At 33.9% G+C, this 26781-nt stretch overlaps 1 protein-coding gene across 2 annotated transcripts in view; it reads left to right on the top strand.

Moving 5' to 3' along the window:
• Positions 1–6518: 6518 nt before the first annotated feature.
• CDH19 (cadherin 19) overlaps positions 6519–26781 on the top strand; it is a 58463-nt gene continuing 38200 nt past the window's right edge. For both annotated transcript variants that reach the window (XM_019625893.1, XM_019625892.1), the window contains exons 1-2: positions 6519–6808; positions 23776–24075. In XM_019625893.1, coding sequence (XP_019481438.1) covers positions 23881–24075 — 195 coding nt within the window. In that variant the 5' untranslated portion in view covers positions 6519–6808; positions 23776–23880. The remainder of the gene's footprint in view (positions 6809–23775; positions 24076–26781) is intronic.

Raw genomic sequence — 26781 nt, 5'->3', positions numbered from 1 at the left:
TCCCGGGTGAGGCAGATCCGTCCCCGGCTTCTGGACGGCCGCTCACTGCGGCTGCTGGCCGCTCACGCTGGCTGCTGGCTACACACGGTAGCCTACGGCAGCCCAGCTCCAGGTTGAGCTGTTGTTCAGCATCTTAGCTGTGGAGGGCAGTGTCACTGGCCCTCATATGTGGTATCTGAACTGGGGCCCTCTGGCATCCCAAGCCAGTTCTTAACCATCGCGCCACTCGGCCGGCCCTGCTTACCTTTCTTAATGTAAGTAAACTGATGTGTTTGGCAAGCTCAATGTGAGCACCGTCTCTTGGGAGAGCTTTCACAGGCTGTCTTTCACACTTCTCTCTGCAAAACATCGGTATGTGAAGCCACATCCTCCTCGTTCTTGTAGTACCCTGTGCTCAATATATCATAGCACTTATCAGAGTATAAATAATGCAGGGCCCTTTAATTAATAGCTGCCTTGCTTCTGGTGGGGAAAGGCCATTGTGGGGTTTTTTTTTTATTTGGTTTTTATCTACTAGCACAGGGTACTGCACAGAGCAACACTCAATAAACGCTCTTTGAATAAATGAATATTGCACATCCACTTGCACTCCTAAATGTAACACAACCTGACAGAGAGGAAGTGGTATCATTCCTGGCATCAGACTGACAGGAACTTGAAATCTGGCTGCAGAACACTCGGATTGCACGACATGCTCTGAGTTTTAGTTCCCCTTTGCACTCAGTGAGGATGGAAATAATTGTAACCAACATATATCCTGATGCCTGACAATGCCGTGTCTCTTAAAAGGGTCACAGCCTCCTTTATCCTACTGCTGCTGGAAGGGTCTCCCTGGAGAGTTACCGCTTACTGCATACAGCACCCTGGTCTCCTTTTGCCACAGAACATTGGACAAGAGGTGTGAATCCAAAAAATAGTGAACATAGGATCATTGCTGAAGTGCATAGAATGCATTGTCCCACTTAGAAAATTTAACGGGAAAATAAAAAGAGAATGAACATTTATTAGTAGAAGCTGGAAATTGTGACAAAGAATTTATGGGTGTAACAATCAGCCATAAATAAGATAAATTATACATAAGCAAAAACTTTAAGGGAAAGAAAAGCCATACACAGGAGGAAGAGGAAAGAAATGACACAATTTGTTATTAAGTGGAAAAGGAACAGACAGAGAGGGAGAGAGAGAGACAGACAGTAGCCAAATCACTTCCGGAGACCTAAAGGGAAAACTGCGAACCCCCGCCACTGACTAGGTGCATTCTAACCCTGCAGGGCTCTTCTTCCTTTATTTCTGTGAAACTCTGCTTGAGCATAACTACAATGAAAGCTCTTGGATTTCCATGCAACCCACACTGCCTGGCCAATCAATATCTGCTTCATAAGTTGGCTGAAATCAAGAAGATGGATGTTGATTTTTGCAGGAGCTCTTAGCATGTTTTACTCCTTTTTCCATCATGGCCTCTGGCATTCTAATTTCAAGACACAAGCTGGGTCGGTTCTTTGTAATGTAAGATCACATCCACCTTTGTTTAAAACTTTCCAATAGCTCTCCACCTCACTCCCTGTAAAACCCAAAAGACCTCCAGCAAGATATGATAGAATCTGTCCCCGTGTGCACAAGTGAGCATGCACACATGCACACATATACACACATGCATGCACACACACATGCACACACATGCATGCACACATGCACACACACATGCACACACACATGCACACACACATGTACACACACACACACATGCTTCATCCCCTATTGTCTTTCTTTTTGAACCCTGGTCAAGTGGATTCCTTGATGTTTCTTGAACATTTTAGGCTGATGGTTTCATGTGCTCTGAGCTGTTATTCGGCTTCAGAGCACAGGCCCTCATTTCTATCATATATTTTTAATCACTCCTCAATTGAACCTTTCATGCCTCTTCTGTATAAAATGTTGTGTATCCTTCCCTGTGACAATACTAACCCCCTCTAAGGCGTTGTTTTTCTACTCAGCACTTTTGTTTAGCTAGTATACTATGTATTTAACTCATTTATCTCACCCTCTCACTGGGCCCCTTTACTAGGACATGCGCTTTGTTTAGATGGTCTTTTATCCATAGTACCCAGGCGTGCAACTCCAACACCAAGACAGGTGCCTGGAAAATAGTAGACGCTCCAAAACTTCTTGGGAAGGACACAAAAGGACACCAGGGGAGGGAGGAAGGGCCTTTGCGTGAGTGCTTGTACACTTGGCTTTATTGCTTTACAACTGGTGGCTACTGTAACACTACTACATTACATTGGTGATTGTGTTTTTTAAAGAAATGTTTCTTTAAAAATTGTAAGGTTTCTTCCAGAAAGGGAGGGTGTTAGAGAGAGTGCAACGTGGGTTTGACATAAAAAAGTCCCACTGATTATTCAAGAACTGCTGTGCTATTTGTCTCATGTTTACTTAAACGTAAAGTGGGAGCCAACAGTTGTTGGAAGAAATGTTGAAGGATTAAATAAGATTATGTAGGTATAATTCGTGTCATAGTCCAGTCATTCCATATGGACTGTAAACTGGGATAACTGAAGCTTTCCTTTTTTTTTTTTTTTTCTGAACCTGTAGTTCACGAGCACACACTTATTGTCAACCATGCAAATGTATGCCCCCAGCGGGCAAGCTATGCTACAAAGCTACCTATGCCAGGATTTCTTATTATTGAAACTATGGATGTACACAATATAACAAATGAAATCTGTCTGAAAGTACAAGCCACTATTTTTTAAAAATAAAACCAAGGTGAACTCTGTGGAAATCCTTATTAAAAGCAAGGAGTTAAAACGCTGCTGGAGAGTATGAATGAAAGCACTTTAAAAAATACATATTAAACAATCCTTAAACCCAAATAGGAAAAGTCTGTGTCCCCACAAAAGCCTGTACAGATTTATCCATAATTGCTAAAGCAGCTGCAACTAGAATTTAAATGATAAATCTTCTAAGAACATACAACGGTTGGCATAGTCAGTAGAACGTGTCTTTACTGAAAACCAAGTATGACAAGAAAAGACTTGGCGTTGCTTGAAGTATGTGGATTAGCTGGTGTTCTGTTTATCGTTGTTTTTGTTATCAGTATGCATTTTATTTTCTCCTACTTATCATTGTGATACAGGTCTCTCTTAAAGAAATAAAAGAAAATACCGCAAATTGGACTAATACAAAAGAAAAACATCTAGAGATTATCCATTGAGAAACGCATATTTATTTTCAGCTGTTTTAAAAGCTGTTTTATACATCTCGTAAGTGAATAGTGTTGGTTGACAAGTTGATCCAACTACCTCACCCTGGTTTAGAAAAATCAGTCTATTTTCTTCATCAAGTAGTTCTTACTCTCAACCGCAGGAATGGCTTCATGGTTCTCATCTTGTCTCTTTGGTATAATTTATTCATATGTGGACAAATAATTATTTTAATCAATAAGACAAAAGTGGAGTGTTTGGGGGCTATTTGCGGGGAAAAAATACTTAAGCACAAGAGAAGGCCAAATGGACCTACGAAACTAATTACAGTGTAAAGCCACCTGATCAATTAACCCTAAGCCTACTTTATCTTTCTATGTATGTGTCACCTTTCTTCATTGTTTGAGCCATTTTGGGGGCTTTATTTTGTTTTGTTGTTTATATGGCAGCCTACACAAGCCTAATTGACACAATGATATCATACAGTTAATACATTTTTAAAATTTTCTATCTTAATATATCATGATTTTTTCTCCAAAATTATTCATGAATATAATTTTAATTTGATAAATAGTATGCTCCAAAACTGTGGCGATGAGGACCTAGACCTCAGATTCTATCATCCTGACCACAGCTGATTGGAAGAAGCCTAATTTTTTTTTAAATTTATTGGGGTGACAGTGGTTCATAAAGTTACACAGGTTTCGAGTGTACAATTCTGTAATCCATCATCTATGTATCACATTGTGTGTTCACCACCCAGAGTCAGTTCTCCTTCCATCACCATGTATTTGACCCTCTTTACCCTCATCTACCACCCTCTCCCAGCTTCCCCTCTGGAAACCACTGATATGTGGGATATAAAACTAAAAGCAACAAAAGAACAAGACAAAAAAATAAAGAAACAAAAACTTATAGGCACAGACAATAGCTTAGTGGTTAACAGAAGCCTAAATATTAGACTTAACTGAAGGTACCTGGAGAGCCCATGCTGAGAAGTAAGTAGACCTAAAACTTCTGAATAAAGGTCTGTCTTCAAGGGATGGGTCAGAGCCCAAATGACAATTGGCTTCTGTCTCCTGCCCTTGTTAGAGCTGAGCTTTGGTAGCTGATCCAGTCAGCTGCTAGTCAATAGATTTACATTTCTTAAATATCTGGTTTAAAGAAGAAATTGTTAGTTCTCCAGAGCATCAATGGTTTATCATATTTTAATTCAAACCTCTATTGAGAGGTGCTTAATACAATGAAGGCTTCTGACCCTTCAAGTTCCCTTTCTTAGCCTGCTGGCAGATGACATTTGCAAAGTTTCCCCAGATTGCCTGTGAAAGCGGACGTTTGTTCAGTAGAATGCGTCTGCGCTTCAGTAATTGTCCACCCTCCCACACGCGTATCTCACGGTATGGAGGCTCCGGTTGGGTGGATAGTGGTGTACTTAATTCTGAGACTCTCCATTCATGCACAGTCACGTTCCATGCACTATTCAAAAGTTCTTTCTCCTCCTATACTTGGAAAAGGCTTCATGTACTTCTCATCTGATAGGAGGAAAACGCAACAGAAGTAACCCCTAAGCTTAGTTGATGCCTATTCCCATCAGCCTAGTCAGTCTGCATTCTGGGCTGTGGCATAGACGTGCTTGCTTCCAGACGACTATCCGCTGTTAGTCACCACTCATCCTCCAGGGAAGAGAAATGTTTTTTTTGTGTGAGTAAGTGCTTTGTGCCTATCTTAAAACAAAATCTAGTCGGTCACTTTATATAGGTGTTTTATATTAATAACAGGCCTTCCATTTAATGAAATCACAAATTACTGATAACGGTGTTATACATAAATTCCAAGCTGTACATTATTTAGAAAGTGTCATCTTGCCTCACTGTAGCTTTTGCAGTCCTGATCATCCTTTTAGTGGAATTGTAACAATCAGTGGAGCAAACAGTGTCCCACACTTGCTCCCTTCTGCCCTAAAATAAGCCCTCTGGACATCATGTTAAACATGCACTGGCAGGTTGGAAAAGTGAAATTGCAATCCAAAGTGGGCTGGAGAGTGTGTCTAAGCAGGAAACAATTCCCCATAAAGTGTTAGATTCTTACATAACAACCAAAACATGGCTGCATCTTGAGGGCATTGTGCTAGGTGAAATAAACCAGTTGCAGAAGGACAAACACTGCATGATTCCACTTATAGGAGGCATCTAAATCAGTCAATTTCACAGAAGCATGGTGGTTGCCAGGCCTGGGGGCAGGGAAAACAGGGGATGGTTTTTCAAAGGGTATAAAGTTTCAGTTATGCAAGATGAGGAAGTCCTAGATATCTGCTATACAACATTGTACCTATAATTCACAGTACTGTATTATATGCACTGTAAAATTTGTTAAGAGGGTAGATCTCATGTTAAGTGTTCTTACCACAATTAAAAAAAAAAAAAAGAAAAGCTTATAGGACAAAGCTTATTTTTGTTTGGGTTGCCACATGTTCCTGAGGCATCTAACATTTATTTAGCAAGTAGTAACTAGTAAATTTTGGTTTTTAGGAATTCACAAATTCACAGATGAGCAAACATAAATGAGACATCACATAATCTATTTAGTTCTCACAGCCTTAGTTATAATCCTTTTGTACTCTCCTTCCCTTGTGATGATAGAAAAGCTACGAACATGCATATATACTCCCAGTATTGAAGGACTCAAGTATATTTTTGAAATTTGAGGGTGTCTCCTTATAATAATTACATATGTAAACCTTAACATATTAAGTTTTATAGACATCAGTTATAGTTTTAAAACATCATTCATATTTATCAACCGTTCTCTGATTTGGTTCAAAAATTATTTTTAACTAAAAATAGCTTAAAAAAAAGCATAGACCTTAATATTATGTATTTCACAATAAATAGCAATAACTATTGATAACAAAATCTAATTATACATTTAATAAAATAAGTGTATTTTGGTAGCAATTGAACCCAGGGAAAGAGGAGGGTTATGATTTAGACATTGCCTTCTCTTTCAGTGTTTTACTTGACTCCTGAGCAGAAAGACCGAATTAAGAAGCGGCCAGAAGGCCCAGACACACCATGGAAAAGCTCTTCTCTTTTTAGTAACTTTTGTGCCTACTTTAAATTGATCATTTGTTTCATCCACTAATCCCCAAGTTGAGGGCATGTCCTTTCCGCTTGCAGAATTCTCTTACATAAGTTGAATTCCCTCCTTATCACCTCAAGCCAATAAGCACTTTATTTTCTTTTTGCTTGTTGTTAGGGAAAGGAAAAAAAGAAAAAAGATAATCAGCTCCTACTGTTTGCTGGTGCTGTCTGCATTTTAATCCCAGACTAGGAGCGGACATCAGAGTGCCCTTATGATATTTTGCACAAAAGACTCAGTGTTCACAGCTTTACTCAGAGAACCCAAAATAGCATTCAGTAAGCAGTGACATACTGAGTGTCGTGGCACTGAGAGCGCAAGCGTCTGTGACTCATGCGTGTGGCTCCTGGAGGCCTGATGAGAAGCCGGTGAAGCAAAACAAGAACCCTGTCTCCTACTCTCCCTCATGTGTTTAATGCAAATTTTGAACTTCAGTTTCCACAGAAGTAGAGCTTGAAGACACACAGGTAAGAATGTGATAACCAGGCATATATATGGAATTAGATAAATGATCTTGTAATGAATAGAGGGCCGAAAAGTACTTAAGGGGCTCTTTGCTAGTTCATACGGACAAAAACATCCTAAAAGTTTTACAGCTATGACATCTATGTTGAATTTCCTCTGAAACAAATATTCGTGAGAAGTTTGCCGTCTCTGCCACTCAGCTTGAGGGAAATAAAAGTTGCTCATAACTAGAACATTTAAAATGTTACGTTTCTTGGGAGGGCTGTAGCACTACTGCAACGTTTTCCTTCTCCAGAATTTTGTTTTTTAAATTTATTATGCATTTACTTTTGTATTATCAGGTGCTATGAACAATAAATTCATCAGCCTTAAAGATATAAGAAAATTATTTATAGAATAAATATTTTAATATAACAAACAATTTATTTTTTGTAAATGATATTCAGTATGAAGCTTTCCACAAATCTGGATAAAACTAAATGTTTCTTTAAAGGACAATCTATTATCAAAGTTGATATATAATTATTCTATTTCTTACCTCTTTTGGCTCTCAAACTTTCTATTGGTATTCAAAAATTCTTCAAACAAAAAGTTTCATTAAAATGTTACAATAATACTAATAAAAGTAAATTATTGAGCATGTCATGAATACAAATACATACATATTCAAATGTACACACATGAATGTACAATATGTTATATCCATTACATGCAACAAAAAGGCTAATTCATCAAATATGAAAGACGTAAAAGTATAGGTTAAGAATATGCAAAATGTGAAAGACATATTTTTCAATAAATTTATTACAAATAATTTAAATTAGGTTACTAATTTTAATGAAATATTTCAATGTAATTTTGCTAAAGGAATTTAGTAAATCTGCAACTATCATATAAAAAAATGCACACACATAATGTCAACAAAAATATTTAAATAGAATGGCAAATATTTTCTTTAGATTATATAAATTTAAACTTTAGCTCTATGAATGCATTTTTTTAATATAACTATATAGAAGATATTTTTATATTAAAATATTTGCAAATTTAGTAATATATATTTTGAATGTATTTGCAATAGAAAATATTATAAAAAATAATACACATTCATATAATACTTTTTATTAAAAATTCTAAATACTTTAGATGTATAAATGTGATAAGTATGCAAATATACACGCTGAAAAAAATTTTTAAAAAAGCTGAAAGGGTTTAAGAAGTACAAACTTTCAGTTATAACACAAGTCACAAGGATGTAATGTACAGTAGAGAGAATAAAGTCAGTGATATCATAGTAAGTTACTAATATAATATTATATGTCAGCTATAATTAAAAAATAAATTGAAAAAAGATTTAAATAAATAAAATATTTAAATTTCAATGTAATGTGAATATTTCTGATTACCAAATTTTACAAATGCTAAACGTATTTCCAAATATAAATAAACATCACAGAATTAAGTCTAGATTATTTAATTTTAAAAATAACCAACTTATGAAATCTAGAAATTATCAGATCTCTTATTCTTTAAATGTGTTTCCTACTTTACTGAGTCTTTTTAACAATGGCTGAAGTGTATCAGTTTATTATTTAAATTATTATCTGCATCTTGTAGTATCAATTTTACTAAAGTCCTTTACTTGTGCCTTACTGAAATATCTATACATTTTACTCTCTCTCTCTCTCTCTCTCTCTCTCTCTCTCTCACACACACACACACACACACACACAACAATTTGTAGAAGTCTTAAAGCATATATTATCTACTTATACTTTTTGTTTTGCTTTTCTCTTTGGAATGTTTCCAAAGTACTTATCTCCAGGATGAATCTTTTTTATTAATTCAATTAAATCACTGTAAATTGAAGATGCTTTAAAATGCTGTGCACGAATGCCTCCTAGTGCATTTTAAGAATTGTTAATATTCTTTTAGAAATTTGTCATAATATATCTACATATAATTTGATAAATGATATAACTATTTATAAATTGATACTGGAATTTCTTTGCCACTCATGGTCTTAACTTGTACCACTTAAATATCATGTTATATTTCAAGTGTTTTTTTTAAATTAAAGTTTATTGGGGTAACAATTGTTAGGAAAGTATCATAGAGCAGTATTTAACTGGTTATTAAGCAGTAGTACATTAATAACACGTGTTTTTATACAGTTTATAAGGACCTATTGTGTTTTTTTCACATATCGTTCTTTAGATTGCTGCTGACAGCTCACAGATTTGAGAAATGAGTTACTTTTACTAAAGTGACCAGAAAGATGTTTGACATGTTTTTTTAAAATTGAAACCATTAGAGTTTGTTACCAGCTCACATCAAGATTCATTGAGAAAATCCAGCTAAAATCTAAAATCTGACGTTTTACAACTTAGAACAAATCAATTTCTTTTTGAAATGATGCATGCCATCTTGAAGATTCTGATATGATCCAGTAAGAGAATTCTTACCTCACTTTCAAAACTGCTCTAGATTTAGTAAAACAAATGTTTTGTCAGAAATTTGTTGAATTAATTACTCAATAAGTGACATTCAGAATCATCAAACAATGCCTTAATATTAATTAAAGCAAAGTGTATAATTTTTGTAGACTCTGCTTTGGTATACCAAGTCAAACAAAAACAAACCTACAGAGGCAGACAACTGGTTGGTGTTACCAGAGGGAGAGGGGATGGAAGGTGGACAAGACAGGTCAGGGGGCTCAGCTGTATGGTGATGGATGAAAACTATGCTTTTTGTTTTGAGCACAATGGAATGTATACAGATGTTGCATTATAATGCTGCGCACCTCAAACTTACATAATGTTATAAACCAACGTTATCTCAATAAAATAAAAATTAGAAATGTTATTATAGGACAGTGACTTAGCAACATTCAGGATCAACACCCACACTTTTTCTATTTCTTCATTCCAAGAACTTACATGGTAAATGAACGTTGGAAAACTTCAGGATAGTATATTAAAGTGGAAATAATTTTGGCACATCAGCTATGGCTTAAAATAACCTAGGTAATTTTCTGTAAGTTCAAAATTTAGAAATGTCATTCCTATGGAAATGAGTAAGTTATACATAAATCATAGGAAAGAAAAACACCACCATTTTTCTGCCTTTAAATTGGATTATAGCTAAATTGTTTCCAAGAGTTTGCCATTTATTTTAGTCCTAAAAATCTCTAGTGGAGAATCTAAGACTCCTTTAATAAAGAGATAGTAGTAACAAATTCAGAGACAAACATGAAATAATATTAGAAAATTAAAATATATAGAAAAAATATAGATGCATCTTTTTTGATTTTTAATGATATTGTTGGTTGTCATTAAACAAATATTTCTTAATGGTGCTTGAAATTGCTCTTGTACTAGTAAAGCAAAATATAACCCATTTCCTATAGGGTTAGATGAAACATAAATGGGCCAAACATCACTTTTCATTGGGGCATAAATCCGCCCTTCTAAGCAAGACCTTTTTTTCTTAGGGGCTATATAAGACACTGGTTTCCCTTTGCTTATTTATTTTCTCTCTTTCATCTAATGGCTATAGAATATGCCAATTCTATAGGCATTTCAAAATTTATTACAAATTTATTGGTTAATAATAAATAAGCAAATGCATTTGCATAAACACATACATGCATATACATGTGTGTATATATTTGTCTATTGACATGTTTCATATATATATATATATATATATGCACACTCATTGGATAATTTTATGACAACACAAATTATTTGTTAAAATGCTATGCCATTTTATAGAGCTTGTATTTAATAAACTCATTTATATGAAATTTAATTTAAACTATTTTAAAGATATAAAGCAATATTGTCGTTGTGTGTGTATATACGCATATATATTTATAGATATGTATATATACAAGTATATTTTTAAACCAGTGATTAAAACACACAGCTCTTAAATCATGTTTAATTTTTATGAGATTATGTAAAATTGTATTATGAAGGTACCATTGAGCCTTTGTTTTGCAGGGAAAAAAAAAGGACAAGTAAAACACGTTTAAGGCTATATATGTGTGTTAGTTAAATATTACAAATCTCAGTAAGGTATTTATTAGCTAATTTCTACATATTATAGGGAAACAATGATGCCAGAATTGCCAGATTTTAAAAAAAGTTAGGTAAGGAATAACTTCATGTAAAGACATCACTGCTCTCCACAGAATATAGTAACTCCCTATCCTTTGACAAATTTGAGTGGTTCATAGTCCACATAACTTAAATGTTCAAGAAAAAAGAGACATTTATTTACTCAATAATTCATTCAGTCATGTGTCCAGATTATACTGAATACTTGTATATTTAAGCACTTAAAAAAAAGCAATGAAATGGCTTCAATTACTAAGGAATCAAAAGCTTACAGAAGATATCCTATCTTACTTTTAAAATCCATTTTGTATCTCAGGGCCGGCCGAGTGGCGCCTTGGGTAAGAACTGGCTTGGGACGCCAGAGGGCCCCGGTTCGGATCCCACATATGAGGGCCAGAGACGCTGCCCTCCACAGCTAAGATGCTGAACAACAGCTCAACCTGGAGCTGGGCTGCCATGAGTCGCCAGCGACCTGTAGACTGCAGCCCCTGCTGCAGTGGGTTGCCATGGGCTACTGTGTGTAGCCAGCAGCCAGTGTGAGTGGCCAGCAGCCGCCCTGAGCGGCCGTCCAGAAGCCAGCGACTGATCTGCCTCGCCCGGGAAGAGTGCAATGATGGTGCCAACTTGGGCCAGTGAAGCAACGTCCTCCACAACTAGACTGAAGATCAAAAGGACAGCAACTTGTCTGTTTCCCTTCCCCCAATTCCACAATAAAAATCTTAAAAAAAATAATAATAAAATAAAATCCATTTTGCATCTCAATTTAACTATATTCATGATAGTTTTCCTTCCTTAAATTTGTATGTATTTGTAACACATTTTATCTTTTGGACATATGTTTTCACTGTTTTCTAGATTTAAAAACATTTCTGTTTTAATTTTTTTAATTAAAATTTATTGGGGTGACAGTGGTTAGTAATATTATATAGGTACAGTTCTGTAATCCATCATCTATATATCACTCTGTGTGTTCACCACCCAGAGACAGTTCTTCTTCCATCACCATATATTTGACCCCGTTTACCCTCATCTACCACCCCCTCCCCACTTACCCTCTGGTAACCACTAAACCGTTGTCTGTGTCTGTGAGTTTTTGTTTCTTTATTTGCTTGTCTTGTTCCTTTGTTACCTTCAGTTTTATATCCCACATATGAGTGAAATCTTATGGTTCTTGACTTTCTCTGCGTGACTTATTTCGCTTAGTGTAATAATCTCAATATCCATCCATGTTGTTGCAAATGGCACTATTTCATCTTATGGCAGAGTAGTATTCCACTGTGTATGTATACCACATTTTCTTTATTCAATCATCTATTGAAGGACACTTTGGTTGTTTCCATGTCTTGGCCACCGTAAATAAAGCTGCAATGAACATCAGAGTACATGTACTCGTATCTTATGGGTAAATGTTTTCAGATGTTTTGGGTAGATACCTGGGAGAGGGATTGCTGGGACATATGGTAATTCTATTCTTAATTTTTGAGGAACCTCCACACTGCCTTCCATAGTGGCTGCACCAATCTGCATTCCCACCAACAGTGTATAAGGGTTCCTTTTTCTCCACAGCGTCCCCAACACTTGTTATTATATGTCTTGTTGATGATAGCCATTCTAACCAGTCTGAGGTGATATCTCATTGTGGTTTTATTTGCATTTTTCTGATAATTAGTGATGTTGAGCATCTTTTAATATGCCTATTGGCCATCTGTATGTCCTCTTCATATACCCACATTTCTTATTTGAAGAAGTATAGCATAGGAATTTATTTACTATTTTAGCATGCCATTCATCTTAAAGGGATTTAAAATCTTCATATATTTGTGCACTTAATATAATTTTTTCAAACTATTAGACCTGCTACTACCTCATTATGATGTCTGAATGTAGACTCATCGTCAATTGTAGATCTGTTTGTATTTACTATTCTTAACTGCCTTTCATCTTTCTAATCATATAAAGTGAAACACTTTTTATTTACTGTAAAAATTTAACATCTGCTTTTCTTATTTCTAAGTATTAAGTGATATCATCAATTAATATCACAAACTAAATACAGCTAATAAAAAAATTATTTGCTGCCTTCCCTTCATGGAAATGCTACTTGGACTAATGTCTGTCTGTCTGTATATCATCTATCTATCTATCTATGTATCTATCTATCTAATCTATCTATCTATCTATCATTTATCATCTATCTATTTATCTATCTATCTTAGTACAATTCCAAATTAATAAAAATAATAATAATACCTCTACTAATTACTTGAGAAAGAAAATAAATATGCTATTCACCTCAAGGGAAAAAAATCTAAAATTGGTTATTTTGCAGAAAATGTTATTTTCCTTATATCTAGCTAATCTTGATTTAAAAGTTGTACATGATAACTAAAGATATGAAAATTTTTTCAAGTTTTAATTTTTTAAATGGCATACCCAAAATTGATTTCAATATTTTGTATATTGTGGGCATGCATGTAAATTATGCATAAGGAACGCCTCCGAATTTGTATGCACCAGAAAAACGGTGAGATCACAAGGAAAAATACAACGCGAGATTTAAAAATTAAAGCATTTGCTTTATAAAAAGTGAAGAAATGGCAGAAGAATTCTTTTAGTACCTTTTATTGAGAATAAAAATATCCTAGGAAAAACAGGGCTGGGTTGAACCAGAGAAACCAAGACGTGACATGTACAGAAGAGGGACTTAGCTGAATTTTCCAGGCTATGGAGATTTGTAAAGACAATACGTAATGTCTTAACTTGGAAATGGCTTAACTTGGACTGCTGTCTGAAATAATGTTTTTGAAATTAATATGCAAATGTACCTGTCCTTGGGCTAGTCATATTTCTTCCTAACTCTGACCCTATTCAACTTCTCATATTCTTTCAGGCTAGGCATTTTTATCTCTTCTGTGACTCTGACAAGTCTTTATTCCAGCTAATATCTATAGCTGGCCTTTGTGACGCCCTTTCTCTGATTAGTTTATATAAGCTCACTTTGATCTTCTTTTTTCCCTCTTTAAATGGAGGTTAATAATTAATATCTCATGGAATTACAAGGAAGATTAACAAGAGAATACATGAAGTACCTATTATGGTGCCAGGTATGTAGTTGGTGATTTTAATAGGGTGCTAAGCTATATAATCAAGTCACTGCCAAATCCTCAGCAATGTCATAATACAAGTATTTTAGGGGAGTCAGTGAGGGTGCAGTGCTCAGGTCCACACAGTCACTCAGTGACCCAAGCTTGACTGAGGCTCCACCATTTTGCAACTACATACCTGGCTGCCAAAGAAGGGAGAGATAAGAGAAAAGAATTACTTAACTCTGAAGTGATAGAAATCACTCATATATTTCATTGGCAAAACAAGTTATGTTAAGTCTGCCCAATTGTAAGAGGGATGTTGATAAACAATAGTATGTCTACCACAGTGACAAAAAGGTTTTAGTTTTTTTATTATTATTATTCTCTTATTTCATATCCCAGTTACTTCCATTTCTGCTTACTAATCACCCAGAGTTTAGGGATAGCTTATGAAATCCTACAGAATTAAAGCCAAGCTTTCCTTGCAGCATTGGGGTGGAAGGGAAGAGACTATGATAACAATTATGATTCTCTCTGAGTTTGGAATGACAAAAATGCCCACTTAGACTCTTTGTGTATAAGTTTTACAGGTATCTTAGCCTTGGTATTTCCAAACCTACGTTTGCTACTCTCAACACAGGCAGTCTCTTTAAAATCCAGTTGGTCATAAAGTTTCCTGAATTCTGTTTCCATGTTATTCATTGATTTTCTTACACGCATTACCCTTTCTGGGGATCATGATTAGTCTGAGTGTTGGGGATGCATTTGTACCTTCACGTGGGTGATGAACTGTCATGGACCCGGAGGAGTAGATGGAAGAAATGGAACAGTCCCAATGTCCTGGAATCGCAGATGCTTCTAAGCACAAATTAGAAGATCCAAATCATTTCACTGAAAACTGACACCGTATTGCAACTAATGATTAAAATAGAAATAAATATAAATGAAATATAAAGGTAGCCATTGAGATGGGGAATAAGAAATAGGTAATACAGGTTCCCTAAGATATTTCAGCTGAAACAGTTCAAATACCTAACATTTTTCCATTATTAATACCTTGGCTTCTGTGTTTTAAGTAGACACAATTTTAAATAGATTCACACGAGGTAAAGCACCTTCTTTGAAATCAATATTTAGGCAGCATCTACAACATTAAAAAAAAAGACTTCAGCGTATAGTTTATAACTTGCCTCTAAACATCCATGCTACTGCTCTATAAGGAATTAGAAAGAAGCTTATAAAATAAAGAGGGATTGTTGAAAGACATTTGAAGGCCTTCATTTTTTTTCCTATATAAATAATCCCTCAAATTAAAAGAGAAGAAGAATCTCTAACTACTTTCTCTATAATAATACTACCACTTACAGTCCCAAGAGCCACATTTTACTATTTGTTTCACACTGATGTTAAATAGAATTTGCTTGCTTCATACCCTAACATAAGAAGTTAGACATGCTTCTTTAAATTGATGACAATAAATGTTTTATCTTATTTTTCAGTAACATTTTAGAAACTATGATTTTAAGAGTTTTCCTTTTTTTTTCTTTTCCTTTTTAAGCTTTGGAACTTTCTGACCATCACAAAGTATAAATCTTTTGAAATATTAGTTTGGTCAGCCCACTCAATTGTTTTCTAAAGATGGAGACATTCTATTAATTGCCATCTGCTTTTCTTTATGAGAAGCTGGCTTAGGTGAACTTAGTTCAGCTTTCCATGAGCCTTGCAGAATACATTATATTTTTATAAGTTTTCACAGATGGCATAATTATCTTTATGTAACCAAGAGGAGGTCATAGAAGACAATTTCTAATTAGATCCACTTACAAATGGTATAAGTGCATAGATTATAATATTTTCATCCCTTAAGTCATAATTAGTCTTCTTTGAAAACATAATTGTTGTGAGTCACCCTGGGATCATTTTCAGCCTATCTATGCCCATGCACTATCACATGTTGTTTCAAGCATGACAATGTTTATTTTTCATAATCACTTAGCCATGCTTGGAAAAAAAATAATAATGATATCCAAATCATTTGAAAATACATGTAAAACACATGCATTACAGACAATGAATTTCACACTATTTTTGCAAGAGTCAGCTATAAAGTTTTATATGTGTGCATATTGATTGCAGATATAAAAGTAGCTGAATATTTCAAAGTTTAGAAATAAAGAAATTATTAAATCTTTGCCACCCACTTATAGGTTGCTATTTTTACGTAGTTAATTTAAAACACGTAACAGTATGTGTCAGACAGTATTCTGGCTGCATCAATTCATTTAATCAAGATAACAACACATGGGATAGGCATGGGATAATAATAATTTTCCTCATTTTTCACATGAGACAACTGAGGCACCCAGAGCTTGAGCCACGCCTCCAGAGTCATACAGTCAATGTGGGTGGCCGGCTCTTCCAGCCATTCCGCCGTCGTTGCTCCGTTGGTGGCTCTTGAGTACACCGAGCTGCCTTTAGAACATTTCAACATATTTGGGATAATGACCCCAAAATCAGTAAAACGTGATCCCTCAATCTTCACTATGGTGCTACATGACCTTTACTTATGTAAAATAGTTTTATAATTTATTATAAAATTATGTGTCTATATGTATGAACTGAATAAATATTAGACCATAGAAATACCCAGGAGGGAAATTTTAATCCATTTATAATTACTCAATTCAGAGAGGTTTTCTATTTGCATATGAGGGCGTACTCTCCCACACCTTCTTCTCTGCATTTGTCTACATTTTTTTTCTTAAATGAATGGAATTATTTTATATGATTTAATTTCTTTTTTTTTCACCTAACAAAGTGCTATAGCCATATTTTCATATCATTCAGTGACTTTACAGCACCACATTTAATGGCTGAATGATATTATGTTAATATCAATTTTGAAATTTGTTTTTATTCACTTGTTTCCTTGTCAACTGTGAGACTGATTTTATGTATCTTTTCCAAGAGAACAGATTTAAGGTGTTCAGGGGATTTGTAGTGTTTTTAAATCATACGATGAAAATAAAAATATAGACAAATGTACATGGGTTTAACACCTTAAATAATATAAATGATATAGAATAATTTTTTGGATATTAGAAATAAAGTATTGCTTTATTCATCCATGTTACACATTTTTTGAAGTACATTAAGAGAAAAAGGAATTTCAAGATAGAAAATATTTTCTAGTTTTGACTGCATTTACACAGGAAAGTGAGTTTAAGAAATAGCTTATGGACAGGTAATACCTAAATTAAAATCAGATTGCAAAATAGCAAAGAGATAAATATGGTCTGTACAGGTTACTTCCATTGGTAACATACAATTAGGAATATGGTCCAAAAGGAGTTATAGACGAATCCTCAGTACAGAGGCATACAAAGATTCAACCTTGAAATAATAAACAGAAATCGTGTTTTGGTAGCTTGTGGAAGGGGGATAAAAGTGGGACACAAGATTTTTTAAAAATGAGATTTGTGCCAGTGTATATTTTTGCCAGTCAACTGGAATCTGTCTCTTCATTCTAGAATATTTTGCATGCTTAGGCTCAATCTTGTCGATGCTTAGTTCTCTGAGCATGGTGCTCATTAAAAACAACCTCCTCACTGCTCAAAAATAAGCATTCACAAGAGCAAGCCTAGGAATGGGATGGACCTTGGGGCTCCAAACCTTAGGACACCACACCAATGACAAATGGAGAAAGCTGTGATGTCAGAGAGCCCCAGAGGCTGCGTTATGGGCACTCTGACTTGTGTTGCTTTATCTGTAGACACGGCTTTAATTTGTGACAGTAAACATGCACAATATGTTTAATGATAGTTCATAAATGGGACAATGAAAGATCTTTTATATGCTAGGTCTATGGAGAGAGAGTTGGAACATGGTTAATCACAATTTTTGGTTCAGAAATATAGTTTCCTTCTCACTTATGTACGCAAGCTCTATCCACTCATATTTCTTTCCATATTTCCTATTAGCCGTTCTGAGAAAGCCATTTAAAAGTCTTTATGGATAGTGTCACTCTATGAGGCTGTCAAGTCTCCTTTGATTTTTAAGAGATTACAAATAGGATTAAGTTTCTATATTTATCTTGTGTATATTTCCCCAGCTCACAACCACCAGATCCATCATTCTGTCTTCTTTTTATTTATTTTTTTCCCACATCACAAATCTTTAGAATAAGGGAGGGTTTTCCTAAAAAGAGATAATAGAAAACATTATATATGTCTAGTTTTGAGACTGGTCCAAACATTAAATTACAGTTTATAGGTCTTTATTCAATTTAAATAAGGTGAACTATCAGTGTCAGATGTCATGCATGATGTTAGATATCTATGCATGTTCTTTCTTCCATGCAGTTAAGTGAGGTGTATATTATACATTTTGTTCTCTTGAGATTAGGTTTCCAGTCCTACCCTTACTGATAAGTAACTGTCTGGTACTGGGCAGGTCACTTAAATTTTCTTGCTGTAATTCCTTCATATGTAAATGCAATACATTGGATGAAATGTATTTTTAATACTAAAACCATTTGATTCTACTTGAACATAATACACTGATGCTTATGAAAATAGTTAAATAAAATATTAACATAATTATTTTATTATGTAATATTATGTTAATAGCAATGCCATTTTATTTTTATTTATTATGTATCCTGAAATATAGAGTACACTACAATTTATTTAATCTATATTTATAACAATGCCTAGAACTGGCAGAGATTAAATCTAAACACACTAATATGAGACAGTATTAGCATGCTTTTTTCTCATATTGAAATTATATGCAGGTTTTTACCTAGGTGTTCACTGGATTGGGGAATATATCCAGGATTTCAGATGTAGGGCGAAGATGACACTGCCTGTTTCTCTGGAGAACATTTCACAATACTAATTGATAGCACTTTTCCTTATTAGCCTGGACTCAGTCCCACGTATTTCTCAGTCTGGCACTGCTGACAGCTGCCAACACTCTTCAATCACAAGTGGACCATTATTTGAAATGTTTTCTCTTCCCCAGAAACATATGACCATTATAGAAAATTCAGAATGTGGAAGAATGTAAACAAAGCCACAATATTTTATCATTCAGACATATTTACTGCTACCATTTCATGTTTGTATTTTTATACAGAAAGCTTCAAATGAAAGGGTACTCATATCTGCTTTATTGTGATTTAGGAGTATAAAATATTTTAACTTTTTAAAATATAATTGTGAAATATTTCAATCACACACTTAACCGGAAAAATACAACATATGGTAGAAAAATCACCCAGATTTAATGACTGTTATTGTTTGCCATACATACTTCAGCTTATTTTAGATGGAGAAAATGTAACAGGTACTTCTAAATTTTAACCTTTAAACCATGTGCTCTTCTTGTTATCATGGTAATTATGATTATCATGATAAATTTTGCATGTAATTTTTCTTTTCCTAGACTTACATGCCAAAATCTATTTATGACAGTAGTCTCATAAGGCATCATCTTATAATTTTGAAGCACTTCTATAATTGGTATTATATAGTACCCTAATTTGAAATTTCTTTTTTCACATATTTTTTTCCAATTCATCTGATGTCTATTTGCCTCCCAGTGGACAAATTTGAAAGTTTTTTCATGTACAAAGGAGTAAAAAATAGCTATTAGTTTATAGATTAAATATATTTATACTCCTGTGAGACCACCATGTCAATCCAGATGATGAACACAGCCATCATCCTGAAAAGATCCCTCATGACCCTGGCAACCCTTCCTCGCTTCCTCACCTTCCTCACCTCTACTGTCTCTTAACTACTAATCTGTTTTCTGTCAGTGTGATGAGTTTAGATCTTTTTGGAATTATGTATAAATGGAAACATACAACATGAGTTGTTTTTTGTCAAGCTACTTTCACTCGGCACAATTATTTTGAGATGTTATTGTGTGCATCAGTAGTTCATTTTGATGTACATTGGTCACTTGTCAACAGCAGTCTACTTCAATTACTGTTATATCACTATAGGAAGTTGATGACCAGATATTTTCATTTTCCACATCTCACTATTTCTTTCATTATGATCATGAATTGTACTTCTACATATGTTCAATATCGTATAACACATTGCTATTAATGCATAAATAGTAAATTATTTTAAAATATTAAAAAATAGAAATATATATGTACCTATTGATTTCATTTTATAATTATATTTAATTTTTCCATCTCATTTCATTACTTTTTGTAGATTCACATGCCCTTCATTGTGAGTATTTTCTCCCTAACATTTTTATAGTGTAGCTATGCTGTTAATTTCCCTACTTTGCTTTATATTACTCTTGTTTTGAAGGATATATAATTATAGGCTAAAAGTTTTTCTCTCAGAACTTAAAGTACATTGTCCTATTGCCATCAGTCTTACATTATTTCTGATGAACATTTATTGGATATTCTTCTTGTTTACTTTTTTTCTGGTGAGATTTTAATATTTTTTGTTTACATTTTATTTGTAGTAATTTTACAATAACATCCTTAGTTTTTCATGTTTTGTTTTTTGTCTTGCTTAGTATTTGTTGAGAGTCTTTTTTGGGTGTGATTCTGTTCTGCAAATCTGAAAAAGACATTGGCTATTATTATTATTTTTTAACCCACTTTCTCACTTCTTTCTTTTTGGGACTCCAATTATACATTTATTATGCCACTTGAGATGGTCCCACAGTTACTGAAATTATCTTTATTTTTAAAATTATGTTTGCTTCTGTACTTTGTCTCTGTACTTTAATTTGGATAATTTGAATAAACATCCTTCAAAGCCAATATATTTTCTTCTGTAGCCTTCAATCTTTTAATAAAGCTGTCCTGTGATTTTGTTTTTTATTTCAGATATTAAATTTTCAACTGTAGGAGTTTCATTTAGCTCCTTTGAATTTCCATTTCTTTTTTGTGTTTCACCATGTGGTCACTGAAATAGTCAATTTAGGCAATGACCATCAATAACTCATAAAATTTTAAAAGAAAAGGTGACTAGGAAATTCATTATAAGTGATCCAACTGACAATACATGAATCTACTAGTGAATCTTAGAAAAAATAAACTTTAATACTAAAAACAAAATGTGGGGGAAAAAAGGTATTTTATGCATCCAGAAATCATACAATAGGAATTACAGAGCATCAGCTATGGGAATTTCTGACAAATATGTAAAATTGCATCTAATTAAGTCTCTGCTAATTTATAGAAAATAAAGAAACATATTAAATCACACTATAGGATGCAGTTAGCAAAATCCGTAACTCTACAGAATAGATGGCCTAGTTTGCCCAACACATAAATGGAAAGGAAAATTAGAATCATGACACCTATGACTAAATGAGACTTAAAGAATGTATCAACAAGCTGCACTGTGTGGCTATAGTTAAATCCTGAATCAAAGATGTTTAAATATTTTTAATTTGAACACTAGTTGAATATTTGATTATATTAAAGATTTATTCCTTAATTTTTTTAATATTCAAGTTTGATCTTTAGAAGGTTATGTACACATAGATATATAGCATTTGTGCCCAAGTATGTGTGTATGTACGTATCTGTGTAATGAATTGTTTAAATAATATGATACTTGAAATTTGTTTTAATGTCAGAAAGTGGGTATGTACGAGGTCGGACAATTAAGTTTGTGAATGCATCCTAGAAAACTGCTACACACCTCATTGCTGAATATCACCACGGTCACCTTTGAAGTACTCCCCTTGGGAAGCTATGCCCCAACACCAGCGCCTAGTCCACCCTTCAAAGCAATTTTGGAACTCTCTTTCCGGGATGCATCAGAGCTGTCGTCACATTTCCCTTGATGTCCTGAATGTCATCAAAATGTCTCCTTTCAATATCTCCTTTTCTCTGGGTAAAGAAAGAAGTCATTGGGGGCCAGATCAGTTGAGTAAGGAAGGTGTCCCAATACAGTCATTTGTTTCCTGGCTAAAAACTCCCTCACAGACAGTGCTATGTGAGCTGGTGCATTGCCTTGATGCAAGAGCCATGAATTGTTGATGAAAAGCTGAGGTCATCTAACTTTTCCACGCAGCCTTTTCAGCACTTCCAAATAGTAAACGTGGTTAACCGTTTGTCCAGTTGGTACAAATTCATAATGCATAATCCCTCTAACATCAAAAAAGGTTAGCAGCATTGTTGCAACAAGTTCACGAATTTAATTGTCAGACTGCACATATAGATGACATGATACTGTCCAAGCTTTGATAATTTTGAAGTTGAGTAATGGTGTATAGATATTCATTATACTATTTTTTTCTATTTCTAGATATATGAAAATATCATAATATAAAGTTAACAAGAATGTCATTTGCTGAACATTATAGTGTACTTGTCACTGTTAGTGAGTTTATCAAATTTACACAAAATATTTTCTCATAAAGGAAACTGTATTTGTTTAAAATGTTTTTACCATTCTCTAGGTATCTATCTATCTATCTATATCTATCTATCTATATCTATCTATCATCATCTATATATACATATATGTATATACATATATATACATATAATTTTAAACAGCAGAAATTTTAATTTCAAATATTCAACATAAGGATGAAATTTATTTTCAATTTTCACCTCAGCTGAATTTCTTCATAACCTTCATTAAGTAAACTTGCAACAAAAAATACATCTGCTTGAAGGAACTACAGAGGGATGACACCCCATTTACAATAATGTGTTCTTTTTTAATTAGGTGTTTTTAACACACTTCCTAACAAGAGCAGAATACTTAAAAAAGTTCTCAAGGGACATTTAAAAAATATGTGAAGATTCAAAATAACATCATATAGAAAACTCATAACATGAATAGGAACTCTATGGTTTTTCTGTTGATTATGTTGTTAAACTCCATTGTAGATCTAACAGAATTGTTTTTCTCCATGAGTCCCAAACAAAATGCAAAGTTATTCAATTAAATATAAGGGTGAGAATGACCAGTCACTTCAGAGAGTCTGTATTATCAGCCTCAGTTAAATGCAAAACTCAGTAGGTTGAGTTTTTGTTTTAACATTTAAATAATAGAAGAAGCCTTTCATTTCTGTCTTACAGATTTTGACCCAGGCACTATAATTTTGTATTTATTTTCTAAAAATGGCATCATTTTTTTGTTAAGATGAAAAACATTTCATATCTTTCATAGTATAAAATGGTAAATATCTTGCACCCACTTTCTATTCACAAAGTGTTTTATAACATCAGCATAACTGATTATTATATCCCCCAGGTTTTAAGGTAAATTGCCATTTTGTTTATTTAATACTACATAAAATGATAGTTTGGAAAATTGTATGAGAAAACATATTTCTATTGAAAAAGAAGAGAAATTATACAATTTTCTTGCCCTGGCCTGACTATTGTTTTAATGGGATAGTGTTTTTACTGAGATAAACTGGAATAAGTAAGCAGGTTTAAAAAAAAAAAAGAAAAAAAAAGTCTATCTCAATGTCAGCTATCAATCAAGGAGATTGCCAGAACAACTTTCCAACCTTCAGGCAAATTTGACTACAGCTCAAAATGGACAGTGTGCCTCAGCAGAAATTTATAATTATTCCATTCAAATTATTGCTGAGCTACCAAATATAATCAGTTTAATTGAAAGATAAATTAAATGTGCGTTTTTGTTTCATTTTTATGGATGCAAACATATAATTTCTTTAGCAATTAAGTGAGAAAATGTTATTTTTAAATGTCAAGTTTTGTTTTGTTTCTTGTCCTTTAAGCATATGAAAGATACTTAAGCGTTAAAAGGATTAATAAAGGAGCATAAGATTTATTTTGCAACGTACTGTTCCCTCTGAAGAGCACCAGCTGGAATCAAGAGCAGAATGAATTGTTGTTCATTGCTACCTTTTATGCTGGGAATCCTTCTCCTATGGCCTTGCCTCGCTGCAAAAGAAAACTCTGACACAGAGGAAATGAAGCACCCAGCGGGGGCTCATCCGAGAGTGAAGCGGGGCTGGATGTGGAACCACTTTTTTGTACCCGAGGAAATGAACAAGCCTCATCATCACATTGGCCAGGTACTGCTTTTCTGAAAGTGTTCCAGGAAATAATATGGATAAATCCACATGAATGAGTTAAGGAAGTTTTGGTCTTTGACGAGTTCTTCATTTTCTCAGTAGGACCCTCAGAAAGCTTCAAAAATACCAGAGCAATTCATTGTATCAGATTTGCAAGCACCTAAAATATCCTCAAAAACTTCAGGAAGAGGGAAAGCTCTGATTTTCAAATTTCACTCTCGCCCCATATAAAAATGCAGCCCTCATGATGAACAGCTGGACATTTGATGGTGTTATTTTTGAGGATGGATTGAAGCAACCACACTGAAAACAATAATGTTACCAACAGTAGTTAGCCTAATTTTGGACTATGCTAAGTAGATGTTGATTTACCCCTCATTAGTTTTTAATGGAACACATTAATACCAAATCCTTTTACAGTTAAGTTGCTTCAAGAGCCTACATACTTTATTTGATTAGTGAAGCTGAGGACAAAGAATATTTTCATTTTCTTATAATTATTATATGTTAACTATATAATAATTATTTTCAATTTCATTAATGAGAAAGACTATTTCCTATTTATGTTTTTGTTATTATTATTATTATTATTATTATTATTAATTTTTTTAAACAGGGGTAACTACAATGGCATGTCCTTTTCTGTAAAGCTCTTTCTCTAGAATCTAGAGTCTAGATGAGTGAATTGAAGTAAGTGTCACTGCTAATTAACTGACACTAACATTTAATTGGGCCCAAAGGGTGAAGCACTCAACATTCATTAACTTTTTTTCTAGCCCTTTCAGGAGAGCTGCAGTGTTAGCTTGATGTCCGGAGTCCATAGGAGTTCACCTATCCTATCATCCAAATGTATATGAGAACATTCAACCATAGACTTAGATTAGGATCTTAGGCAAACAGAGTTCAAACGTGTGCGTGCATGCGTACATGCATGTTGTGTGTGCCTATGTACATGCATGGGTGTGTGTGTGTGCACATGTTCTCATGCCCACATGCCTGCTGAGTAGTATTTCTCATCCCTTTTTGTTTTCTAAGATGACCAACAGGTGACGAGTCATACGCAGAGTGCCGGCAGTGAGGTCCCGTAGCTCAGTGCTGCCACTTGAGTCTTCCTACCACATGCACAGTGGACACCACAGAACGCCACACGCCCTCCCATCACTGAATGGGGTGACAGGCTAACACGGGCTGCTGACTTTGCGTGAATAAGGCTGTGCAGGGAAGTGCATCAGTGCAGTCAAGTACGGGGACTCGCTCCTGGGCTAACTGTCACATTTTCTAGTTTTTCTTTTTCTGCTCCCCACGCAAAGCTCCCATTTTTTCCCTTCACACAGCAACTGGTTTCACCTATTGTTTTCATTCTGTAAAATGCTTTTGAAAGTATTTGACCAGTTATTTCCACCCTAAACAACCTCAATAGGGCTTAAATAACACAGATAACTGGTGTAAAAGAGACTAATAATAAATGTTTAGGTGTTTGTAATTAAATCACAGGTAAAATTAAAGGTAGCTGATGTGTCCAAGATAACTTTCTTTTTGATCTATTGGTTAAAAGAGGTTCAGTTTACAGAGCACAGTTAAGTAAAAATTTAAAGTCATATTGATTTGCCAAATTCATAAAAAACTGCCTAATTGAGAAAATACATTTGAATAAAAACACAGAATTTTTTATAGTACTAGAATTCATGAAATTGAAATGTGCTTAACTTAAGCATTTTGTGTTGAGGCAGATGTTAAAAAATATTTTTGCTTTGCTTTTTTTATTGAAACCTGGATACTTAAAAAGATCAAGCTCACTGATCTATGAAGATTATGCCATGAATATTTTTGAAATACATGCATTCATTACTAAATTTGACTTACCTTCATTCTAATATTGAATCAAATTTTCAACCTGCATTGAAATGACATTTGAAAATCTTGGGTCATATATTGCTTTATTTGATATATTTATTTGACAGCATATTTGTTTTCCTTGATTTCTTATTATTAGACATGGAGATTCCTATTTTTATTTTATGAGCAATAAAGGATTATCAAATTAAAAGAGCCATAGCTCACCATCATATTTTGTTATTAGTCCCAGTGTGTTTCTATTATTGCATAGCAGTGATATTCACCACATTATTAGAATTAGTTGCTTTAGATATATTCAGATATTCTTCCCAATCACATAGTGTGTGTGTTAATTAGTCCTGGATAATACACTGTACCTTGTGCTATTACAAACGTTATGAATTTAAGATTGTAGTTCCTTGTTAACTTTGTAAAATTTCAGAGCAGCTCTTACTTTGAAGAAGGACATAATCATAAGTGATGAATAAAGAAAACCATGCATTGATAATAATTGGGAGCTTATGGCATGCTTCCTCTATTTAAAAACAATTTAGATATGAAAAAAATGCACGATCAATGTTACCTATATCATAATAACCCTTGTTTTCATATATAAAATTCAAAATTAAATTAATACTGTGAATGATGCACAGATTTACTTTGCTTTTAAAAATAAAAAATAATGAGAACACAGAAATACTTATATTTGAGAATTGAGTAGAATATGCTTAGTGCTGGATTTTAATCTTAAAATTAATATTATACCTTATTTAATATAGTATGGGAATTATATGACATTATTAACTTGGGAAATCATGAACAGATATGAAAATAAAATCATTAACATTGACTTGTCCGTTTGGACATGTT

The sequence above is a fragment of the Hipposideros armiger genome, unplaced genomic scaffold, assembly GCF_001890085.2.
Source record: "Hipposideros armiger isolate ML-2016 unplaced genomic scaffold, ASM189008v1 scaffold_642, whole genome shotgun sequence".
Lineage (NCBI taxonomy): Eukaryota > Metazoa > Chordata > Mammalia > Chiroptera > Hipposideridae > Hipposideros > Hipposideros armiger.
Note: the sequence above shows the minus strand (reverse complement) of the source record. Positions and strands in the feature narration are given on the sequence as shown.